Source organism: Sinohyriopsis cumingii, chromosome 12 (genome assembly GCF_028554795.1).
Source record: "Sinohyriopsis cumingii isolate HCF-2022 chromosome 12, ASM2855479v2, whole genome shotgun sequence".
Taxonomy (NCBI): Eukaryota; Metazoa; Mollusca; class Bivalvia; order Unionida; family Unionidae; genus Sinohyriopsis; species Sinohyriopsis cumingii.
In genome coordinates, this window is record NC_142972.1 from 46,353,412 (window position 1) to 46,372,574 (window position 19,163).

Consider the following 19,163-nt stretch of genomic DNA (forward strand, 5'->3'; position numbering starts at 1 on the left):
AAAGTCAATTATAACTTTCAGTCTGGTTTCGTTTTCGGCCAAAACCAGAAATTTAGTTTCGGTCGGCCTCTAATATAACTCTAGCTGGTTTCAAGGGTTTATCCTATTAAAATGTATGGCATGATAGCTGCTCTCACTTATGAGAATTTGATAATGGGAATATTTTGCCTTGCAAATGATATGAATTTGTTTGAAAATTCCTTTAATATTTTCAAAATCTCCATGAAATCCTAGAAGTAGATATAATGATATCAAAAAGGGGTATTTTGGTCACTAACTAATATGAAATAAGATAGAATATTCTGAGCCCCATGATCACTCATTTTTATATGATCTACTGCGGATTATTTTGCTGAGGTATACCCTTGTACAGTAAATGGTGCACTAGCACACTGGTGGAAGTAAACCAAAAATGCATGACTGGTACACATTTGATAAATATTGGATCCTGTGGACTGTAAGTGATGCACCATTCCTTAAAGACAGTGGCTGAGGGCCACTGGATGGAATGTGTCATAGTTTTTCCTAACCTGTACTATCTATTTAAAGACTCCTCAGCCTGAAGGGAGGACTGTAAGAAAGCGACATGCACTTCCATTTTACCGTTGAGGCTTGTTAGCCGCAGGTGGCTTCAAAACATTCCAGTTTGTGAGAGAGCAGTTACTATATAGAACAATATAATTGATTATGTCAGAGCTGCAGAAAATCAAAAGGTTAATAGTTCAAATAACAAGTCCACGTCAAGGAATGAATAAATATACCATGCCTTGTTTCAGAGTTGAACTTTTTCAAACACATTGCTTCTCAGTTCTGACCTTTCCTTATTACATATTAGACCAACAGGTCATTGGTCGGTTTTCTGAGAGCTGATCTTTGCATTGATAAAAGAACCCTTATGTGGAGGTTCATATAAACAGATACTGCTCTGGTGGCCTAGTGGTTAGAGTGTCCGCCTCGGATGTGGGAGGTCGTAGGTTCAATCCCTGGCCAAGTCATACCAAAGACTTACAAAAAATGGTACTAACAGCTGCCTCGCTTGGTGCTCAGCATTAAGAGGTTAGTTAGGACTGGTCAGCCTGGTGTCAGGATAATGTGGCTGGGTGGGACATCATGCTACATGTCTGCGGCATGGTGCCTCAGTGCTAGACATCACTATAAACTGCCACACTGCAGACATTGTAGTGATATGACTGAAAAATTGTTAAGACTACATTAAAAATCCAAGTCAGGTCATAAAAACAGATTGACTTGGACAGTTCAAAGATTAAAAATATGATTTGATTTAACTGACAAGCAGAATCATGTAGGATGCAATAAAGTGAATGTTGGATTTTCATCTCAACATGCACTAAAACACCAAGGCACTACAGCAGTAGCAAGTTAGCAAATGATAAACAAGGCTGAAGCAACTGGGAAAATAAATTTTGTGACACATGCAAATCCTTGGAGGAGAACTGCTAGGGAAAAGGCTATTTGAGGAAAGCTCCAAGGGAAAAGGCTATTTGAGGAAAACTCCTATGGAAAAGGCTATTTGAGGAAAACTCCAAAGGAAAAGGCTATTTGAGGAAAACTCCAAGGGAAAAGGCTATTTGAGGAAAACTCCAAGGGAAAAGGCTATTTGAGGAAAACTGATAGGGAAAATGCTATTCAAAAGGGAAAGTTACATGAGATTTTAAATAATAAAATGGATGAAATAAAGAAAACTTAAGTGTTGGTAGACATGTAGGACCATAAAAGCCAAAATTATTATAGAGGCAAATGTATATTAATTATTGAAAATGAAAAATGTGATGTGATGTAATTTGGATTTTTAATGTAGCTTTAACAATTTTCAAATCAAAATGAAAAATATGACAGGTGACTGGCATTGACCACATATAGATGAGAAGTGCTTTTTCTATCTTTTAAAACTAAATCATCCTTTATGTTAGCAAAACAAAATCCTATGCTTCAGTTGTTGCAAATTTAAATAATTATTTGATGTGTTTGAAGGTGTGTCATGGTTCAGACAGAACTAAAGTGATTTTCAGAATGAAGATATGTGCTACAAATTAGTTATAAAAATATTGTCAAAACAATTCCTTGAAAAGTGGAAAAGGTCTTTGTAAAATCTGTGAATTTTTGTACCCTAGATCAATATTCAAAGAAACGAGATTATCACTATTTCACAAGTACTGTTCACCCACTTTGATCTAGTTTAATGGAGAATTACCTGAACCCTCCAAGCCATCAGTATTCTGGGTGCATTGATACAGTAGAATTCCCTAACCCGTCAAGCCACCAGTATTCTGAATACTTTGATCCAATCTAATGTAGAATTCCCTAAACCCGCCAAGCCACCAGTATTCTGAGTACTTTGATCCAGTTTAATGTAGTATTAATGGAACCCTCCAAATCACCAGTATTGTGAATACCTTGATTCAGTTTAATGTAGTGCCGCCAGAACCCTCTAGGTCATCGGTATTCTCAACACTTGGATTCTTTTTTAAAGAGCAGTAATCAGTTCATACCACTGTAAAACAAAAAGCACAATAATGTCCAGTAAATAAAATGTAGCAAAGTTTGCTCATTTCTAGTAAATTATATCATTCACATTTCACAGTGATTTTTGCTCAGATAAACTAAACTAGACCTTGAATTTATTTGTTCTCACACTGTATTTGACATCTGACTTTTTTTCTTCAGAGAGGCAAATAGGATTGTCAGTCATTTGATGCTCTGCAGACATATGAAACTCTTCAAGTACAACTTTCTAGCTGCATTTTAATGTTTAGTGCATAGGAATTTCCTCCATTACATGAGAAACTGCAAACAGTCTTAAATATGAACTAGTTGTTGCTTTATAATCTCATCTATTCTGGATCATGAGTGAGGACATTTGTTTAAATTTATGAATTTAAGTTTCAGTGCTCTGACCACATTTTTAAAAATATTTCAGTCATGTAACTTGCTTTGTGTCAAGTTTATTGGTGCTACCAATATTACCGAGATGTTGAACAGGATATTCTATGATCTTCTGAATATCAAAATTGTGAATCTTAGAAATTATGCCTCATGATAGCCACTAATTTGTAAAATTTCTTATGTCCAGAGAGGAAAAAAAATTGGTATCAGAATTAAGATGAATGGTGTCTTTTATATTTTTTTTGTATGGCCTAGATTTATCTTTTTGTGCATGTTGATGAATAAAGCAATTGTTTTAGCCAGAAATGTACTTGAGGAGTTACTGTACGGTGCAGCTTCTCTTCAGCTGTCAATCATACAAGGGAAGGAAGCTTTTGTCTGTGTAAGGGATGTGCCGCTCAAGGGCAATAAACTGTATGTCAGATGAAATGAAGAGAAAAGTAACACCAGGGTTGATATGGGAGATAATTTTTCAAGGGAGGTGACTGCTATTGGAGGCTGCACTGTATATGGACCACTACATTGTTGCTGCATATTAATATTACATCATATCTGCTTGTTAAGCTGCTTAAAAAATACAAATGACCGCTGACTTAGAAAACAACCTGTGGTTGGAAAAATGGATATTTTTGCATTTAAACCTTTTATCAACAGATATAGTCAAAATAGAATAAAACTTCTCCCAAAGTAGCCATAATGTCATATTCTTAAAAAAATCAAATAATGTGACTTAAAAAATATCCTAATTCCAAAAGTTAATTTTGATACTTTTAGAAGAATCAATGTGAGAAATAATCTTTGTATGTTTTAGTACAAATTCTGAAAGTTTGCATAATACATCAGATCTGATTTTTCACATTTCCCAAAATCTGCTACTTTTCAAAACTACAGAAAGCAGATTTATAAAATAAATGTTATTTTATCAACTGGCATACACCTCATTAATTTGCTAACCTTTCATAGTTATACTCATGTCTTTACCAGTATTTTTACTCTTTATTAGGAAGAATGAAACAAAATTTATGTTTTTAAGAAATTTTACACAGTAGGAGATATTTTAAGCTTGATATTTCTATTAATTTTCCTGGGGTCTGTTTGAAATTCAGTCCTGTTGGTTAATTATCCTGTGGTCTGTCTGAAAGTCAATCCTATTGGTTAATTATCCTCGGGTCTGTCTGGAAGTCAATCTTGTTTGTTAATTATCCTGGGGTCTGTCTGAAAGTCAATCCTATTGGTTAATTATCCTGGAGTCTGTCTGGAAGTCAATCTTTTTTGTTAATTATCCTGGGGTCTGTCTGAAAGTCAGTCCTATTGGTTAATTATCCTGTGGTCTGTTTCAAAATCAATCATACCAGTTAATGATCCTGTGGACTGTTTGAAAGTTAATCCTATTGGTTCACATTCCTGTAATTTTGATTACTATCAGATCCCTTCAAAGAGCATTTCATTTTATAAAAAGAAAAAAAATACTTAAGTACCTGTCTACTTTATTGGGATTTCTTTTTACATACAATGCAACTGTAACACTTTTCTTAATAACTGAGGAACCAATCAAAAATAAAATGTCCAAAATTGCAAACAAGTCTAGTGCTTTAAAAAAGAAAAGGCATGTGCTATAACAAATTCCACTTATTCAAGTAGTACTTTAAATTCATGTTATTCATCTGTTTAGTTATTCCTTGCACTTGAGGTGGTAATGGTTTCACCATCTTTGGGATTGTAAGGTGTGTTTTGAATTACTTAATACCAAATATAAATAAATTGAAGTGCACTCTATAAATTTTGTATTTAGTACATGGAAAAAGGTAGCACAAGGTAGAGAATAGATATATAAGTATGGATATGCCAGTTCTTTGTGATACTATCCAGTATTTTTCTAAAATATTATTGATGATATATTTATTAAGCTGAAGACATAATTGTACAAAATCACGTATTTCAGCATATTTTCTACAACCTATACTTTATTATGCTTGTGAAAAGTTGTTTTAAATCTCTGTTATTTTACTCAGTAATCTTCTCTATTTCTGTACATTGAAACAGTTATGTTTCACATCAGTATTTAACTGAATCAGAAATTTTTCATTAACATTCTGCTGAATCAACAGATTTTTATAAGTATGTATTTTGCTGCATCAGCAGATTTTCTGTTGAAGAATCTGAAAATATAAGTTTAATATGTTTTGGAAGAAATATGTGATAGTATTACAGTGACTTGTATGCATTGCAAGTAATCAGACAGCTAGTTGAGATGTATTTAGATTATATATGGAAAATATTACTCCTTTGTAAATCTTTTACATTCATTTATTATGAACAAATATTTTAAATATTTAAAAAGTTTTACGACAGTATAAAATAATTTTGTTGGAAATCATTTATATTACCTATCAAATCGATTTCATTTTTTGTATAATTCTTTGCAGTTAAAAAGTTTTAATTGCATGTAATTTAAAAACAACAAGTAAAATATGTATAATTTAAAAGACCACTTAATTAATTTCTGTAACAAACAAAGGTTCATTACTGTTAGTTTCAATAAGATGATTAAATTTCTTGCTATTATATTATTGTTGATCTAGTTTCAATAAAAAGAATAATAATAACAATAATAATAATAATAATAATAATAATAATACCTTATGTAGATCATAAATTAATCATAAGATAATAAGATATTGAAGATGTTAAACTTGTTGCCATTATTGTAACTACATATTGATAATGGCAGCTGTTATCACTTCAGATGTTTGATTGATGAAAGAATCATCCAATAACTAATTCATTCTGCTAAAAAATATATGCAAGATTACTATCATTGAGGATAAATTTATATTACTAACACAGTATTGCATTAAATTATTTCAACTTCGGCTTTGCTGATTGATCAGTTATTTTTTCTTGCCTAATGTGTGTGCTGTTTTAAATGCAAACCATCTGAATTTCTGTTCATCTCTCCAACAACCCACCAACATTGCACTCTGATCACCGTGCTGATGTATCAGAATCAACTGCGCAGTGTGGTAAGCGCTTAAGACTTAAAAACACTGTACTTGTTTACCATATTGTCTTTATCTCTTCCCTCATTTTTTTTCTCATGCTTGTGATTGGAAATCATTCATTTTAAGCCGCAACTGACTCAAGTGTGTAAAGACTAAGATGTATTGGCGCTATTTCAGTAGGATCAAAACCAGTTACTATTCCATGCTAGTTTAGTGTCATTATACTCTCTTTTTTGTGACAGTAACTTTTCTTCTTGTATAATACATTGCCATTTGGACACCTTTAGTTCTTGAATGGTTAGTATTCAGTTTGTCATGTGTCTTTGTGATCGTCCGTTGAATTTCACAAAAAAAATATATGAAGACCATTGTGTATCCAACTAAACAACCACACTATGAACAAAAAAATGAGTGGGTATCAAAATGAATCGCAATATGGTAGACAAAAGTTTACTTACAATGAACATTATTAATGGACTCTGTTAGAATCATTTTATTATTATTTCACATGACAAAAATTAAAGGACTTTTTAAAACAATTTCATTGTTTTGGAACCAATGCAGTAAAATGAGATATCATAAAGTCACTGCTTTTAGGGATTTCGTGTGAAAAAAAGAGACAAAGTGTAAAATTCCATGAACTTTTCTTAATGAAGTGAAGCTCTAAGTAGAGTCCAGTAACTAAAGATGTAAAATTAATTGAATTTTGTTTTCTTGCAGCATATTTTCTAGTCATTACACTAAGTTATTTATTGATATTGCATGTGGGCAGTCAGATGTATAATAGTGATTGGTTTGATACTTGAGGTTATTGCAACTGTCAGTGTTCCAAGTCATTAAACTGACACCGTTGTTTATCCATAACCCATTTGTGGAGAGTGTGATAGTACAATTGGTAGAGCATATGATTCAAAATCCAAGGGTTGTGGGTTTGATACATGCCCAGGTCAGCTGCCATGGTGTGTCCTTAGGAGAGGCATTGAGCTTTCATTTCCTTGGCATGACACAGCTAGTTGGGTATATAAAGTGCTGGTAAAACCCAACAACCAACAAATCCATTTGTGAATCAGATCATGTAAACTTTTTATTAGAGCATTTTTCACATTGGAAATTCTTTTTAGAACTCATTATTTTGCTTTATTGGAGTTTCAGCAAACTTTTGTGCTTGTCTGGGGAAAGTATTTATCAAGATGTGTAAATATGCTGTATCCTTCAGAAGGTTTCTGAACATTGACATGGCAATTTTTTCCATCAGTATTTTTCTGAATATTAGTCGGCAGTTGTTTCATCAAAATTATGCTAATTGGCACGTTTTATGTTGAATCAGCACTTGTTTAAATCAGTATTCTACGAAAATAGCATTTATTTTTGTTTTGCCATATCAGCAGCTTTATTTTGTTTAATCAACATTTGTTTAGTTTCTATACAGTCATGCTCCAAAATAAGTAATTTTTTTTTATACCTTGCTGAATTGGCATTGTTTGTCGGGCCAGTTATGTTGTATCTTTTACGGGCCAGTTATGTTGTATCTTTTACGGGCCAGTTATGTTGTATCTTTTACGTTGTATCAGCTGTGATGTGGCCATGGATGCTATAGATGTATTTTAATACTTCCTTCCCTGTATCCCTCCAAGTTTGAACTCCCCATTGAGGGTGATGACGGACAGAGTTTTGTGAGTATGACAGGAAGTTTCCCCTGATTTTCCTTTACTGATATTTATCATATTTGGTTGTTTACATTTGTGACTGCATTTATTCATATTTCCACACTAAAGCTAGATTCAGTAAATATTTTTGAAATGGCAGTGTCAAGCATTTTTTTATGGCTTACATTAGTTTAGAAAAGCAGCTCATTATTTACACAAAAAATTGTTTGACATATGAAGGACAAGATATATTACATCTGATTTTTTTATGCTTTGAATTTTGGTCTTAAAAGATACTCAGAATGACAAAATTTAATAAATGTTGTAAGGTAAAAGATGCTTGAATTACATCTGCTTTGCGCATTTTACATTATTGTATATAGTTGTATATAAGACATGTCCAACTGCAAGCAGCATAGATCCTGATCTGCCATCACATAATGCACCAGCAGATGAGGGTCTTTAGCTGTTTGTTTTCCTGGCTACTCCTAACAAAGCACATAGACCAAGATCTGCTGGCACATTATGCAGTGGCAGATCTGGGTCTATACAGTTTGCAGTTGAACTTGACTTATAAATGAGTATGTACAGTATATTATTTTTGAACTCCAGATCAGATTTTTATATTATGAGTTAGGTACATTAAACTTTTAGGTGTCATATTACTTTTGGGGAGTTGTGACCCATTTTGGGGTTTTATGTGTCATGACCTACCCACAAAATCTGATCAGGATGAAATGTATTTGATGTAAGGGCTGTTCCAGTAAAACATATTTGAGACATAGGGAACCCACTTCTAGCAAAATTGCATCACACAAATGTATAATTTTCACATGAACTCTTGGAATGATCAGAGTACTGGGCATATATTGAAAACAAAATGCCTTTCTTCATGGTGGGATGTATTGCACTCCCTTACTATATAAAACTCTTGATTATTACACTATTAATGTTATAAGGCAGGTATGGTCATTGATTCCATTTCATTATATAGTGGTGAAATCATATATATAATGTAATGGGTTCTTAGAAGAATGAAGTTATTTCCTATTGTGTGGGTAAGATCATGTGAATTGTTTTGTGATGTTGGAGATTTGCAATTTGTCACGTCAGAGTAGCAACAGTATGTGTGTTTTAGAATTTCACCTACATATAAGTAGCTCCGACTGGGCTTTTTTCTGGTTCTTATTCGTGTTCTTGTTGTAAAATCAAATCTGTAGACATATTTTATTTTGTATTTAGATACTGTTTGAGAGAAGGAACATTTGTGTTTGGATTATTCAATGTAAATAGAGAGTGCTCATTGGACTATAATATTATTTAGGAACTATTCCATGGAGTTCTGGAAGAGTGACATTTTAACACATCAGGACTGTTGTTAGACCAGTATATTCTTGGATCTGACATTTATATATAACATTTCATTCTTTTGGACATTAATAGAACTTTTTCAGTATTATTTTGGATTTATTTCATGATATTATAAGTTCCTCTTAAATTTTCATTTTATAATAATGATAATTGTTTGTTACATTTTACAAAACTTTTTTGTTTTCTTTCCTATTGTTACTTAGTTTACGATGATAGAGTCGTAACACACTATAAGGTGGTAAACTTCATTAGCTTCCACACACAGCATTATAATGAGGGGATTTTGTATGTTTCACTGGAACATCCCTAAGCAACTGTTTTTGTCAGTTTGCTTTCTTTATTGTTGCAATATTTTGTCTTCTTTTACATGATGATCACCTACTTTTATCTTTTTTCTTCTTCCTTAACATACTTCTTTATTACAGTTAAGCCTGTCTTGAGAGACCACCCCTTCTGCCAAGAAAAAGTGTTCACTCAAGACAGGTGGAAGGCCAGAATTAAAGCTCAAAGTTCAAGAAGGAAAAATATCCATAAATACCATACATATATTTTGTTCTTTATGCATAATTTTTGTAAAGACATAACATTCACCCAAAAATGATAAAGCACTTAAGTACATCAATCAGAAACATTGAAAGTTTATATGTAGTCTGTTGGCATTAAGGCATATAAATTGCAAAGTTGGCAACAAAGTAACACTTACTTATCCTGTCCATCAGTTATAAAGTTGGCTATAATAACACTTACTCAATAAATATATTTACTGGTAAAAGCCAAAACCGTAATCACTCATGACAAATAATTAATGCATCAGCTTGGTACAGAAAAGTATGTAACAGATGTGCTAAAATGAACAGATGATGAGTGTAACAGATGTGCTAAGATGAACAGATGATGAAACAGATGTGCTAAGATGAACAGATGATGAGTGTAACAGATGTGCTAAGATGAACAGATGATGAGTGTAACAGATGTGCTAAGATGAACAGATGATGAATGTAACAGATGTGCTCAGATGAACAGATGATGAGTGTAACAGATGTGCTAAGATGAACAGATAATGAGTGTAACAGATGTGCTCAGATGAACAGATGATGAGTTTGATGATCCAAGCATTTTTAGTCTCTTGGGCTTTGATAAAAGTAACATTGATAATGCATCAAAGAATGCCGACCTTTACAACATCTATTGAACTAACTATCCAGTTATAGCAAATAACATCATTTAAAAAAAAGACAAAGATTTCAGTCCCCTTGGACATGGCAAATTATAATGTCACAGACAAATGATTTTAAGTAATACCCTTTGTACTTTAGTGAGAAAATAAGGTGAAAAGATCTCTCATTATGACATTTTTAATTACTATTTAATTAATTTCAACTATTTAAAAATGAAAACTACTTGACTTTAATCTTAATTTTCTGAAATTATTTAAGAACAACAAATAGTAAAACAAATCCCCACAAGGCTGTGTATAGAATTTCAGTTTCTTCATGGAACTTGTATGCTTTTAAACATTTGTAATTTAAAAGTACTTAATATACTTTTTGCATTTTTTAAAAGGGAGACAAACCATTATCTGCTGAGAGACTGGCCCGCATAGAAGAGCTGATCGAGCCATGGTTCTTCTTTTCCATCATCTGGTCCATTGGTGCTACCTGTGATCATAAAGGCCAGGTTGCATTCTCTACCTGGGTCCGAGAACAGATGAAAGAAAACAAGGTAAGGTTGAAAAGCAATTTATCACTTGGTTTTCTTTTCTAATTTAGTTTACAATTTTTTAACAACAGTTTGCAACATCATTTATAGAACTTTACTTTTTATAATTGGGTAACATTTGGAAGTTATTGTTGAAATAAACCTAATGTACAGACTGATCCTACTTAATGAAAACAATAGGGTCTTATCCTATATTCATGAATTTCAGTACCACTGATAATTTTAATTTTCATATAATCAAGAATTTATGACCCACAAGAATAAAAAAATTTGTAGTACTCACAGTGGTCCATTTTTTGGAACCCACTGCATTCATAGTACTTCCAGTGGTCCATCTTTTGGAACCCACTGCATCCACTGCATTAATAGTACTCCCAGTGGCCCATCTTCTGGAACCCACTGCATTAATAGTACTTCTTGTGGCCCATCTTTTGGAACCCACTGCATTAATAGTACTCCCAGTGGCCCATTGTTTGGAACCCACTGCATTAATAGTACTCCCAGTGGCCCATTGTTTGGAACCCACTGCATTCATAGTACTTCCAATGACCCATCTTTTGGAACCAACTGCTTTCATAGTACTTCCAGTGGCCCCTACTTTTGGAACCCTCTATTTTCATAGTACTCCCCAGTAACCCAACTTTTGGAACCAACTGCATTTATAGTGCTCACAATGGCCCATTGTTTGGAACTCATATCACTCTGAGGGTTGTAGAAAAATCCCAATGTGCCTTCTGGCCTAGTCTTAAGAGGCAAGTAATGGATGCAGGAGCTGTGGTAGCTCAGCAGTTAGCATGCCAGACAAGATCAGATGGGTGTGGGTTTCAATCCTACTACTGAATCAACCTGGGTCAGTTTCCATAATGTTTTTTTGGGCAAGGGACTTTATTTCAAATGCCACAACAATAAATAATCTACATGTATTGCCATGCCGTAAAACTCCAAACCAAACCAAAAGTAATTTGTTGGGTTGAGGTTGTCTTTGACTTGAAAAAAGCTGAAGAATCTAGGGAAAATCCATTGACATTGCACTTTCATTTGCTTACTCTGCAGCCAACTAGAGGTGCAGGGTTCTACTTTTTTCAAGGTGGGTAACTCCTTTAAATGGCCATTTGATTTAGATCCATAATTAAAATCCCTGATAGTAAATAAATAGTCATAAAATAGTCAAAAGTAGAGTGAATAAAAGAAAGAAGTAGGTTCAACTTGGCATTTTAGCTGCATGCTACCTCTTAAGGAAAGTCATGGCAGTGGAAATCGAACCAGGGACCACAGAGGTGCAAAGCATTCATGTCACCACTTTTTCAGTTTCCAGTTTACTGAGCTTAATAGTAAAATTGATGTACTGCATTGAAATTTCCCATTATACAGTATAGTGTCAAGTATCCAGATTGATTGGGAAACAATGGCATCAAGATAATCAGTTTTGGTCAATTGGGAACTTAATTTTGGGACATACAGTGGAAGTTCAAACCATTGTGAACAATGGAATAATCCAGCATCTGGGAGGATGTGGCTCAGCCACCTTGTGCTTAACCTTCAGCTTTTTTTTAAATTCTTGAAATACCAGATAATCAAAACTAATTTAAGGTAAGTTAGACCCCATATGTCATATCTGCATTTGCAATTAGTGTGTAAAGGAATATAATCCTTGTTGGTGGAATTTTGTCTGTTTCTGAAGAAAATTGTATACTGTTTTAAACAATTAGAAGTTGGTTCCAACTGCAAGCATATATATGCCCCGATCTTCCATTATTTAATGCACTGACAGTTCATGATATGTGTTGCTTGTTCTACTTACTACTCCTAAAAAGAATTGCAGAGACCCAGATCTGCCAGGGTATTATCAAAGATGTATACATTTTCATTGGTCTTTGAGGGGGCCCCAAGTGGCCGAGTGCTCTAAAGCGCTCTCCATTACAGATCATTGCCATCTCACCTCTGTCTGCGTGGGTTCTAGTCTCAGATTCGGCTAATGTGGGTATGTGAGAAAGCTTGCCAGTAGCTTCTCATGGGTCGGTGGTTCTTTCCTGGCTTTCCTGGGTTCTTCCTCCACCATTAATACTGGCTGCCATGTATAGCCTATTGTGTGCTGAAAAATGGTGTTAAACCCTACAACAACAACAACAACAACAACATCATTGGGTCCTTGAATTCATGACTAGAAGAATTCCGACAAAAATAAAAACTGGACATACCAGAAATAATGGTGAATTTCAGAATATCCTCTAACAGGACTGGCAAACTTAATGTTGGTAACTAGCAATATCACTAATTTCAGTCATGCTTCAGTCGTTGCTAGCTGTAATGATTATACAAATAATGGTGTGCTATATAACTGAGCTGTTTTACTTTCTTATGTCAAGTATTCTGTTCCTCCAATTTTTTTGTTTTAGCAATTCTTCACAAAACATCATTTCATTCCAGGTAAAACTTCAATTCCCAGAGGCAGGCTTGGTGTATGACTACATGTTGGATGATGGTGACATCAGCAAAAGTTCCAGTGATGATGCAGTAGATCATGATGAAGGACGTGCTGTAAAGGAGGTATGGGTTTTGTTATTTAGATTTTTCAGATTCTTGTCAGTTTTTTATTGGTCTTTTTGTTGCTTTCTGTGATATAGACAAAATCTGCTATCAATTCAACAGTTTTCTTTTACATGGCTCATTTTGTTTCTATGATAAGGCTAAAGATCATCAATAATGTTTTGGGAGAACATTCCTTCTCCCAGCAAAATATGTTTTTTCAAGATAAGTTGTCTCTCTCAAAGTAATTTCTCTATATATCAAATTAGTTAGCTGGTCTCTGGATGTAGGTGGTCCTTTATAGCAGTGGTCCTTTACAGCAGTGGTCTTTTAAACTGGTTTTTTACAGTACAAATAATTGAGAGTTTAGTTGTTTGTTTGTAATGTATGAAATTTTGAGCTGTTCCCAACATTATAAATTACAGAGGGTGTTATGGCTGATTTATCTCCATAAAGTAAAATGGATGTCTTCCAGATTAATTGAAATAGAGGTATAGCATACTCATGATTCTTCCAGTGATATGCCGTACTTTATTATATGTCCATCCAAGTATTTTTCAAAAAAGCTGGCAAATTTCACACAAGAAAGCCTGTTTGTGTAATGAACCCACAGGGTACTTTTAAAATAAATTAAGAGATAAGTCTTTTGGGTGTAATGGGAGAAATATGAAACTATAGGAATCATAACCAGTTTGTGACCATAAGATTTGTTCTGTAATTTTTATGAATATTGTATAACAAAATCATGTTTATGAGATTTTACTTGTGCCAGCCATTTATCTTTAGCTACACAATATACATCCAAAATATTGTCACAATGTAGCCTATTTTACGTGACACAGTTGACATTGTTAAATAAAGGTACTAGATACTGTGTAACAATGTAGCCTATTTTACATGGCACAGTTGACATTGTTAAATAAAGGTACTAGATATTGTGTAACAATAATGCTTGTTTTATATGGCACAGTTGACATTGTTAAATAAAGGTCCTAGGTACTGTGTAACAATATAGCTTATTTTACATGGCACAGTTGACATTATTAAATAAGGTACTAAATACTGTGTAACAATATAGCTTATTTTACATGACGCAGTTGACATTGTTAAATAAAGGTCCTTGATACTGTGTAACAATGTAACTTATTTTACATGATGCAGTTGACATTGTTAAATAAAGGTCCTAGATACTGTGTAACAATATAGCTTATTTTACATGATGCAGTTGACATCGTTAAATAAAGGTACTAGATACTGTGTAACAATGTAGCTTATTTTACATGACGCAGTTGACATGATTAAATAAAGGTCCTAGATACTGTGTAACAGTGTAGCTTATTTTACATGGCACAGCTAACATTGTTAAATAAAGGTACTTTATGCTGTGTAACAATGCAACCTATGCTGCATAGCTCAATAGACATTGGTAGATAAAGGTCCTAAATATCAACCATCACATCGATGCCCACGAGCATTTTCATTAGAACATAATGAAAACCTAATTAAGTACAAACTATATTGTGATCTGTGATGTGCAGAAGTGTTGTTTGCATTGTAACAATTGGACATAAATTAAAAGTAGACACCCTTCACATAATCAATCATTTACATCTATTGTATCAAATCAAGTAGAGGGGATACAGTAAAGAAAGTTTCAGTGTACTAAGCAGATTCAGCTTGCATCAGAGCCAGGTGTCCAGTTAATTTATTTCATTTGATCAAATGAACACTTTTAAATATTATAATGTAAGTAACTTAATTAAAGTATGTAACATTAAGTAGTTATTTATCTATTATTTGCAAACATAAGTAAGGACAGCATGGAAATGGATTGAAATGATTACTCACTGCATGCAAAGCTTAGTTTCATAGATAGAGATCATTATGGGGAATTGAGTCCCAAAGATTGTCAAGTTAAAATTCCTAAATTGGCACTCAGGGGTTTATTTAATGATGAGCAGAAAGTTTGCATTGAAATGACAGCTCCAATATTTTAATGACAGAACAATAAGAATATCAAATTTTGACATTGTTGTTTTTGAAATAAAATTCCCATTTTTTTAAAAAGGGAATTTGTTTCCTTCTAAATCAATAAGAACACTAGAATGTATTCACATTCACCTACAAAAATCAAGGATGCAATATACAGATGTGAGTTTTGAAATGTCAAGGAGTAAAGTTTTCCCATGCAGTAACATAGTTTTCCATGTAATAACCATCAGCAAGAGTGATATATCTTGTAGACCATGGGGTCTCCAGGAGGGGGTCACAGGTGAAAGACACATAAAATTAATTGAATTTTCAAACATTTTAGCAAACTTTAATCATGCAGTCAGAGCAGGAAGACAGATACCATATGTAACAAATTTTTGGGTTACAACTTGGACAGGTAAAAAAGCATGGGAATTTGCCATGATGAATCATGGAAGTAACTCTAGTTGCAAATTTTTATTCATTTCTTCAATAGCTTTATAACAGAGTAAGTGAAATAGAGGTTTGTTCATAGGACTTGACACTACGGTCAAACTTGGACTGCATTTAACAAGGCTAACTTTATATGGCATTAGGTTAGCACAAGCTTAACAATTTTACAATACAGTTGGCCAGCTAATGGCTCACATTGCAAAAAGCTAATAATAGAGGAGTAGCTCACCATATGGTGTGCAAATTTTGTTTCACTGAAAGGAGACCTTGCCATGCAAGACATGTAGGCTTGAAGAAGCTTAATATGTGTTTTGTTTAAATTGAATGTATTATTCCTGATGCATATATGGATTGAATATATAGTGTTAATTTTTATGTTTAACAACATGATTTAATATTGGAAAAATGTAATACCAAATATGTGTGAGCATTTGACCCCACGCCCACTCTTCATACAATTCATTCGAGACAAAAAGCCATACAAGCTAATGATGCACAATACTTTTCTTACTGAACACAGTCCATCAGGATCAGTTATCTTTATAAAGCAACCACCTGTATAGTACGGTCATATAAATTTGAGTATAATTTAGTACACATTTACCATCATATAATGGTCACCTTTTTCTGTCCATCACTTCTATGAAGGTAAACAATGTGATAGGCAGAAACTGACCCTTATAAGCAAATTTGACTTTATTTTAATTGTATATTAAATATTTGACAGTTTTAATTGTGTTATCTCTAAGTAACATGCATTTGAGATTCTGTTTGTTACATAAGTGCAAAAACTTTGCATTACTTTATTGATATTTATATATGATGTTAGTGTGTTTGGCCATATGGTGGCATATAGCAAACAGCAAAAGTTACAAAACAAATATTTAGGAAGGTTTTATGATAAATGCAGATAAACAAACTGGCAGACAAACACACAGATGGACACATGGATACACACTCATATTTGAAAACAAGTATTCACATAATATGTAGAGATTGATCTGTTTTTTATGATTGATCATGAACAGGTGAAATGGAAGGGCTGGATGGAAAATGAACAGGAATTCTCCATTCCTCCAGATACCAAGTTTTCAGACATCATAGTGCCCACCATCGACACCATCAGATCTTCTTACTTGCTTGAAATGCTGCTCACCAACAAAAAGACAGTAAGTTATTATGCTTATGCCTTTAAGTTTTTGCCAAGTGAAAGTTTAAAATAAATATAGCCTTAGATTATGTTTCATAGGGTTCTATATGCAAACATTTGGCTGTGCATGAAGGAAGACTTGGAAACTGAGGGTGTAGTCCATGAGTTTAAGGTCAGTCCTGAGTGCTTCTTAACATTTTCTCACAAGAAATCAAGTTTGTCAGCAGTAGGTCTAGCCATATAAGATTGTTATTCTTGTATAAGCAGTAATCTTAGTGAGCATTAAAAAAAATCATCAGTAATCTGAATAAGTAATTTTTCATTCTTTTATGAATGGTAATCTTAATGAATAATTTTGTTTTTCTTTCATGATCAGTAATCCTAAAGAGGAATGTGTTATTCTTAAGTGATCAGTAGTCTTAGTGAGTAATTTTTTTTATTCTTACGTGAATGGTTATCAATGAACTTTTTTTCTTACAGTATCAGTAATCCTAATGATTAAAATTTTTATTCTTACCTTATTGGTAATCCTAATGAGTAAAAAAAAAATATTTTTTCATGAATGGTAATAGTAATAAGTAATTTTTATTCTTACATTATCAGTGATCCTAATGGGCATTTTTCGAAATTTCTACATTACCAGTATCATTAGTAGCAGGTTTTTCTTCTAGACTTACATGATCAGTAATCCTAATTATTTTTTTAAATCTTACATGACCAGTATCCTAATGAGTAACTTTTCATTCCTACATGATCAGTAATCATAATGAGTATTTTTTTAAGTCTTGCATAGCCAGTATCCACATGAGTACATTTTTAATCTTAAACTTAGTAACAGAAACAAATTTAGCAAAATTCAGCAAATAATTTATTTCCCTGGAATACAAAAGTGAAAATTTACAAGGAACACAGTATTGTGAATTAAATCTCAAATAATACTAAAAGTTTATCACAAGTTCAAAAGTTAAGAGTGTTCCGAATGAAGCCCAGGTCTTGAATGTGCTGTTGTACCAAGTGTTGTATGAGTTGATATGCCAACAGACTTGATGTATCACAATGATATAGTCTAGAATGTCTTAAAATGAATTTAGAATAATCCTAAAACTAGCCCTTTAGTCCAAACAGTTAATGACCACTTTGTAATTCCAGTGAATGATTTCAATAAGTGATTCCTCTCAAATTATGTTGGAACACAACAGTAAATGACTTTAGACTGATATTGAAAAGTGGAATGAATAATTTTGTTGATCTTAAACTTATATATATATTTCCCCACTTGACCTAGTCATAATAACATTTTCTGAAAAAACTCCATAATCTTAATGGAAAGCTACTCCAAACTGTAAATAAATATGTTTATAGAACCTTCTAAATATATCATTCCAGAACTCAAACCCATATAAACATCTTTTTATAACTTACAAACTAGACAAAAAAGCAGGTATGCAGCAAAACTGTATCCTTAATCATGAAAAAATGTCAAGCATTCAAAATAAATGTACATGACCCAAAACTCTATCCTCAATTATGGACAAAGGTCAAGCACACACAGTTAATTAAATATATATATATATATATATATATATATATATATATATATATATATATATATATATATATATATAACAATGATCAGTAATCCTAATGAATAATTTGTGTTCTTATATGATTGGTAATCCTAATGAACAGTTTTGATTCTTATAGATCAGCAATCCTGATGAATAATTTGTATTCTTATATGATTGGTAATCCTAATGAGCAGTTTTGATTCTTATAGGTTAGCAATCCTGATGAATAATTTGTATTCTTATATGATTGGTAATCCTAATGAGCAGTTTTGATTCTTATAGATTAGTAATCCTGATGAATAATTTGTATTTTTATGTGATATTGGTAATCCTAATGAGTAGTTCTTATTCTTATAGATCAGTAATGCTGATGAGTAATTTTTTTATTGTTAATGATCAGTAATCCTAATGATTAATTTTCAACAGCAGTTACCAAAATACCCTCTCCAGACTACCATTCTTCCCACACTAGTCACTGAGTCTTAAATACCCACGGTTCAGGGTAAGTTATTAGACATGCATGACTGACTTTGTACCCTTGGAGTAAACTTGTTGTGGAGAATGATATGTTTATGTCTACTGCCCACAGTTGGGTACTGTTAGACAATTGAAATTATGATACTATACTTATCTACAACAGGTTCTGTGTGTTGGACCAACTGGCACTGGTAAAACACTAACAATTGTGGACAAGCTGACAAGGAACATGCCAAAAGAATACATCCCAGAAATGTTCGTCTTCTCAGCAAAAACAGGTGCTAACCAGACCCAAGATCTTATTGATAGCAAGCTGGATAAGAGGTACAAATAATTAAAAATAAGCAAGCTTTTACTTACCTATTTAGAAGTGCAT

At 33.0% G+C, this 19,163-nt stretch overlaps 1 protein-coding gene across 1 annotated transcript in view; it reads left to right on the plus strand.

The window, feature by feature from the left end:
• LOC149786380 (dynein axonemal heavy chain 1-like) overlaps positions 1-19,163 on the plus strand; it is a 314,616-nt gene that overhangs the window by 93,722 nt on the left and 201,731 nt on the right. The window contains exons 42-46 of the mRNA XM_089976799.1: positions 7,541-7,579; positions 10,487-10,645; positions 13,070-13,189; positions 16,621-16,761; positions 18,951-19,111. Of these exons, the coding sequence (XP_089832925.1) occupies positions 7,541-7,579; positions 10,487-10,645; positions 13,070-13,189; positions 16,621-16,761; positions 18,951-19,111 (620 nt within the window). The remainder of the gene's footprint in view (positions 1-7,540; positions 7,580-10,486; positions 10,646-13,069; positions 13,190-16,620; positions 16,762-18,950; positions 19,112-19,163) is intronic.